Genomic DNA, 7,074 nt, shown 5'->3' on the forward strand with positions numbered 1-7,074 from the left:
GAGAGAGAGAGAGAGAGAGAGAGAGAGAGAGAGTGGACAGTAAGGTTTAAGACCCATTGAGCCGTTTTCTTCGGCAACCTTGCCACGAATTGCTCCAGTGCCACACTATCAATGATTCCCTCGACGTCACTCCCATCGGCTATCAACCACTTGCGACAGGAGTCCTGGAGCTGATGCGCGAAGACGAAGGGTCGACCGAAGGTCAGGGTCCGGAACGGCTGCCGATGTTCTTCTGGAGTCCGGCCGACCCGCTGGAGGATGGCGTGCTTCAGGTCGTCGTAGACCAGGAGATTTTGGACTGGCAGTTGGGGGGCAGCTACTTGTGCCTCTCCGGACAATAGAAGCAATAGCCGCATTGACCAGTCCGCTTTGGGCCATTCCCGATACCCCCCGCTCAAACAGCTAGGTAAACGCTTCAGGGTCGTCCTCGGGACCGACATTAGCTAGCGGGACGGAGGCGGCCGAGTCGAAGGAACGGCCCAAATCTCCCGGTCCATCCAGCTCCTGGACCGGCTCGCGGTCTTCATGCTGGGCCGTGAGGAGAGCTTCGAACCATTTCTGCTGTCCCTCCCTCACGGCCAACAGGTCCTGGTGGTGCTCTTGGTGAAGACCGGCGAGTGATTGTACGATGTCGGCAAGAGTCTCCTCTTCTCCCTTCCCGGGTTTCGGCACCAGTGTAGTAAAGTTCGTTATTGTCAGTAAGGAAGAAGACAGGGGTCGGCTTTGACTGGGACTCGCTTTCTTTATTCAGTCTTTCAAAAGAAAATAAACAAACACACGCCCAATGGCGTAACTCTTTTCCCCTCGATATGGATCGCTCCTTTGTAAGTTCAGTCTCTTGGTACAACTCAGTTCTCTCCAGTGTGCGCATGCAAAGTCCCAGTCCAACTCTCTCTCTCAACTCTCTCCCGGCCACGGCCGCGGCTTAAATGCACTCTCTCCACGCCAATCACAGCAATCAGAAACAGGTGTTCGTCATCTGTGCTTGACCTACTTACTTGCCGCTCCGCTCTGAGCTCTTTCTAACGATGCAGACCTCGCAGGCCCCCTCCACCACATTGACATATAAAGACACACACACGTTTGTTTTTGTGAAATGTGGGGACATTCCATAGGCGTAATGGTTTTTATACTGTACAACCCGTATTTTCTATCCCTTTACACTGGCCCTAAACCTACCCATCACACACACACACACACACACACACACACACACACACACACACACACACACACACACACACACACTATCTCTCTCTCACGTGCACATACACACACACACACACACACACACTCACACTCTCTCTCAAACACACATACACACACAAACACACACACTCTCTCTCTCTCTCTCTCTCTCTGTCTCTCACACACACACACACACACACACACACACACACTCTCTCTCTCTCTCTCTCTCTCTCACACTCACTCAGTCAGTCACACAAACACACACACACACACACACACACACAAATTAGCTGATGTATCTGGAGAAACCAGAGGTCATCGTCCAGCTCGGGTCAGTTCTCATGTGGTGCCACTGCAGGCCGGTCAGTGATATAGATCAATATTAAGTGTACACAACTGACCAAGCCAAAAGACAAAAGTTGAATAAATGCTTTAATTGTTTCATCACACATTAAGACACATTTACGCACTGATCAATGATATATATCCAGCATTTATTTAATCATAATAGTCCAGTAACAGTGAAACAGTGAAGTGAACAGAGATGGAAAGAGATGTTCTTTAAATGACAGAAAGGCAGGTCAGGATCATGAAGTCATGAGTATGAAGAACTGATATCAGCTCTTACCAACCGCAGTCAAAGATACAGATATAAATCAGCTGATCCAGTTCAGCTCATAGGATAAAGGATAGACTAGTTACAACCTGAGGGTACGCCTGGGAAAATAACAACTTCATTCACCTTGTAATCTATGGCCAGCTTATTCTGTAGGGCTGCAATTGATAATGCCTGCACTTTGTCATTGTTATCAGGTCCGAAGTAACCCTGTCCTGTAGGCACACCATTCTTTTGACAGCAGGTGGCTCTCCAGTAATACTTTGAGACAGCAACTCTAGGGTTATTATTAGGAATTTTTTTGTTGGGATCAGGAACTACACCAGTCACCACATAAGCATCAGTACCCTTATCACGCTTTTTCAGATCAGTAATAACAGCCGCCTCATGGACCTTCCATGCACCCTGATTGAAACCTGAGTTCTGTGGAGCGGCGTTGGTGAGGGTGGAGGTGGCCAGCATGGAGATGTGGTTGTTCGTGTGCTGGACTGGATACAGGTGACCTCTGTCATAGCCAGAGTTATCATAGTCACGATTCAAAGCCTGATTAACACCAATATCTTTATTGCGACCTTGAGGTGCCATACATGGGTCAGCATCTGCTTTATACAGCTAAAGGATAGGAGAGAAAAAATGTAAATAAAAAAAAAGTAATTAATTTCAGTAATTAACAACATGTATTATTGTCTTTTCAAATAAATACACTATACTAATATACAGTGGAATAATTACCTGAGGCTCAATGTACCAAGGATCACATCTCCCAGTGCTTGCGCTCCCAAACACATACGCAGAGTAGACGGGGATCTTCCAATCTGTGTTGTACAAAGTTGCATAAAGATACATTTGCTGACCATAGTCGTCCCAAAGACACTGACAGATGTGCTTTGTTGAGCTAAGTGATGGTGTGAATCGAGGAGGTTCCTTATTCAGAAAGAACCCTAACTGACTGCATTCACTAAAATCCTTCCCAACCTCACTGAGAGCGAGGCAAGGCAACAGAAGAAACAGGAGAAGCTTCATGATGAGCTCAAACTGTGAGAACAGAAGCTGAATCTGAGAGAGTAGAGAATATAGATGAGCTCCGTCTTTATAGAGATGAACACACAAGAGGAGGGACACAATCCCATGTTTGCGAGGCAGACTCCATTATGCTACTTGGTGTGTCTATTTATCATACATCTTTAACCAAATGATTGTTCAGTAGGGTAGGGTAAGGATAGTCAAATCTAGCCTAAGCCATAAGGTACTCACCCGCCCCCAGGGTGAAGCTCTTCAAGAATAATAGACTCTCTTGTGATTGTTCTTTTTCAAGGATCAGTTTGTAGGGTGTGGACTCATCATTATTACTCGTTATTATTTATAAGACGCGCTTCAGTGCATGAGCAATGCAAGCGATCATGACTTCATGTCACGATTATAGTCTGCTATTTGCTTTTTATTTATTAAATCCAGGCGATTGGCCTAAGAAACCTTTTTTTTAAATTAAGATACAATTTAAACAAAATGAAAGAAATGCTTTCTACAAAACAAAATTTAATATTAAACTAAATATAACCACCAAAATTATTTCTGACCCACTCGCATCTTTGCTCTTATCATAATCAGATGAAATGTAAAAATAATATTATAATATTTAAACATAAATATGAAGGAAAATACACATTGTTTAATGGCTATAACAAAGGAAGCTAAAGAATGTCTGAGCTGGATTTGAGCAAACATCAGTTTACCGGTGAGCGGTTCATGAGCGTGCGCCTGCGGATTATTGAGCTGAGTCAAGTCAGCTTTATTTATATCGCACTTTTACAATGACGATTATTTCAAAGAAGCTTCAAAGTGTTAAACAGGACAATATTGCAACAAAATTTGATTCGGCTGTACAGGTGCTGTGGAGAAAACATCTCAGGTTACGGATGTAACCATGGTTCCATGAGAGGGAACGAGACACTGCGTCAGCACTGCGGGAACGCCTCTGCGTGATTGCGTCATTAAGCACTCATGAAATCAGTCAAATGGCATGCACGAACGTCATGGGCGGGTGACATCATTGACCAGGAAACTATATATATAGCACCCCTGAACCAAACAGTGTCAGCTTCTGATAGGTCGAACAAGTCGGTCACAGGTGTGCAGGGAGTATGGCAAGCAGACGTAGTGTCTCATTCCCTCTCAGGGAACCATGGTTACATACGTAACCTGAGACGTTCCCTTATCAAGGGAACTCTCACTGCATCAGCACTGCGGGAACTGAATACCCACGCCGCCATAACTCTCAAATGCCTGTATATGTGAAATCCCAGCGCACACTACGCTACAAGCACCCGAGAACCTAGGGTAGGAGGCACATCCAGATTATAAAACCTCACAAATGTGTGCGGAGAGGACCATCCTGCCGCATCACACACTTCCTGAAGAGAAACTCCTGACAATAGAGCCATAGAGACAGCCATACTCCTAGTAGAGTGGGCTCGGACCTTTAGACACAGGAGGAGGGGGAGCTGGGCCCACAGGCTTTGGTGGTTGTGGGGCTCGACGCTTTTTGGTTGATTTCTGGGGGCTCGCAGCAATTGAGTGTGATAGTCTAGTTCAAAGAAAAATCAGTTCCTTCAGTTTCTCTGAGAAGCCCAGATGCGGGGATGCTGGAGAGAGGAATGACATGTCCGGTGAGAGGGGCTGTTGCTCTGGTGTTATCGGAAGCTGAAATATGTTGTCCTGGCTTTGCTGTCCATTTTCAAGAAAGTCATCTTTGGGAGCTGAATCTTGGAGCAGTTCTAATCCATCACAGTCAGTCTGTGGTGAGCTCTGTGGGCAGGGCTCAGGTGGGACTGTGTCCATGAGCAACTGTTGTGGCTGCGTGGTGTTATCATTGTCCTTTTGGGATGTGTCAACCGAATGTCCGTTCAGGAGCTGATAACAGGAGCTGTTATCAATGAAGTTCACTCCATTCATGTTACAGGTTTTTTGCAGCCATGTATTAAACCCAAGCAACCGTAAGAATCTATTTGTTCCTCTTGCTGGCAGTGGTCCACTGATGAACGGCTGAACTTTCAGTTTGCTAAGTGTTTCAAAAAGTTCATTGAAGTCCGACTTCATGAGTTCTGACTGCTCTCTCTGAATATCGTTCTTCCCCACATGAATGATAAGTCGATTTGCGGTCTTATGTTTCATCAGAATGTTCTCAATTTCCCTGTTCACATCAGAAATGGTTGCTTGTGGAAGGCAGCATGTAGTTGTATCTCTGCTGCTAATATTTCTGACTGTAGAGTCACCCACTATCAGAGTCCTTGGCTCGGCTGCGCTCTGAGCTGAGGGCCGCTGTCTGCTCGACCTTGAGCGCCTGTTAGCATTAGTGTTAGCTGCGGGCTGATGCAATCTGTGTTCGATCACATTCATCACGTTTGGGGATTCCTCACCCACATTCATTAATACTTCAAATCTGTTTTCGAGATGTATCGATGGTGGTCGGAAACTAGTGTTTGCAATCCTTGTGTCTGGGGTAGAGCATGCAACGGCACCAATATATGAAGCTCGTGACAATCTGACGTCTCGAGTGCATTTGGGTCTTGCCCCCTGTTTGTGCCATCGATTAGTGTGTCGATCAGTTTCTTGTTTCTCTATCTGTTGAGTAGCACTAAATTTATGGGATTTTTACCGGCTGTGTGCAGAGGGCGTTCGTGATGATGCTCTGCTGTGTGATTCGTCCGGTTTGGTGGTTCCGCAAATAACTTTGTTTCAAGAACTGCAATCCTTTGTAAAAGTCTGTGGCAGTTTGTGCAGCAAGAAGATTCCTTAGCTAGAGGAGGCATTTTCTTATCCTTTCGATAGTAGGCAGCTGTGTTCTCCCTTCCGGAATGTAAGCTGATGGCAGCAAGAGGCTGGTCGGATGAAATATTCCACTTTTTTGTAGTAATCCAGTCACCTGAGTTTCTAGTTTTATCGTTGAAGTCAAGCTTTATTGTTTGAGCACTGTGTTGATTTGCTGAAGTTAAAATCATGAGATAAAATATAGAAGCGATAGAGCAAAGCGCGCAGCAGTAAGCAAGAGCGTCCAAACAGTAGCGAAGCAGGAAGTTATCTTAAAATTAATTAAAAAATATATATATCGAGTTTGAAGTAATTATAGTTACCTTCATAAGCAGGTACGTCTACCATCGGTGGTAATGATTTTTTGTATCTGGAACTCTATTGTCTGGGTTGGTTCGAACAGTGAGCTGAACACAGAAAAAAGAGTTTACAATGTATGGCGACAGGTCACCATTTTGGGGTGAGGGTGTTACGTCCCTCAGCTCTGGTGTTTGTTGCTACACGTGTTTGAGTGAGTGAGTTCATGCAGTGTGTGTCTCTTGATTGCAGATGAGCCGCCCCTGAGCGGAGCCTGTGTTAGCACTATAAAAGATTTCCTGGAGCATTTCAGGGTGTGCACACGGATCCTTGAGAGTCTGCAGAACCGTGCTCACCTGCTGGCTTTGGTTGCCATTCAGCCGTCCACCCAGTAGAAAACGTTCTGTATTTAAATTTTTTTTGTTTGTTTATTGTTAAATTACCTTTAAGGTCCACTCTGTTAAATAAAATACACCTATGTTATTTTTGATACGAGTTGGTTTGTGTGCATCTGTCCTTTATGTTAAGGGTGGTGTCTGACCGCCCTTAACAATTTCTCAATAATAATGAATTCTTCAAAGACTTAACCATACTCAGCCACCCAATCAGTTATATATTCGTCCCATGCTCAGCCAGTCACTTGGTATCACCTCTGTCTCATTCTTTTCAGTAAAAAAAAACTATAGAATACATCTATTAAAAACAAAATAAACAAAAATATATCTAGTGTTACAAACTATACACATTTATTGAAGCTCTATTAGCTCTATTACCCAGTGCAAATCTATCTAACCTAAAAAATGTCTTAATAATAATCTTATTATTAGTATTGGGGGATGGTTGAGAGAGATTGGGGGAATCAAGCAGTATGGAGTGAAGGATACGCCACAAACCCATCCTTATACTGTAAAAGAAGAACTTTTGAAACAGTCTGTGTAGGAACAATAGTCAATGACTGCCCGGGTTGTTTCACAAAGGATATAACAAGACTTGATGAATCAATGGAATAGGTGAAAAAAGATTACTTTGGAATTTAAGACAGACTAGATGCTATGCTTCCTTGTCTTTTAAAATGTTTTTCACTATATATGTAACCAAGTGAAAAATACCTGTCAAAAAAGAGACTGGTTATGTAATCTGAGTTAAATAAATCACACATTTAA

General features: G+C 44.1%; 1 protein-coding gene across 1 annotated transcript; it reads right to left on the reverse strand.

Annotated features, from left to right (window-relative positions):
• Positions 1-1,671: 1,671 nt before the first annotated feature.
• Positions 1,672-2,966, reverse strand: LOC137065350 (endonuclease domain-containing 1 protein-like). The gene is made up of 2 exons (XM_067436962.1): positions 2,540-2,966; positions 1,672-2,419 (listed from the first exon to the last, which is right to left on the reverse strand). The coding sequence occupies exons 1-2, from the start codon at positions 2,828-2,830 to the stop codon at positions 1,886-1,888; spliced, it is 825 nt and encodes a 274-aa protein (XP_067293063.1). The 5' UTR covers positions 2,831-2,966; the 3' UTR covers positions 1,672-1,885.
• Between the last annotated feature and the right edge of the window lie 4,108 nt (positions 2,967-7,074).

Source organism: Pseudorasbora parva, chromosome 25 (genome assembly GCF_024679245.1).
Source record: "Pseudorasbora parva isolate DD20220531a chromosome 25, ASM2467924v1, whole genome shotgun sequence".
NCBI lineage: Eukaryota > Metazoa > Chordata > Actinopteri > Cypriniformes > Gobionidae > Pseudorasbora > Pseudorasbora parva.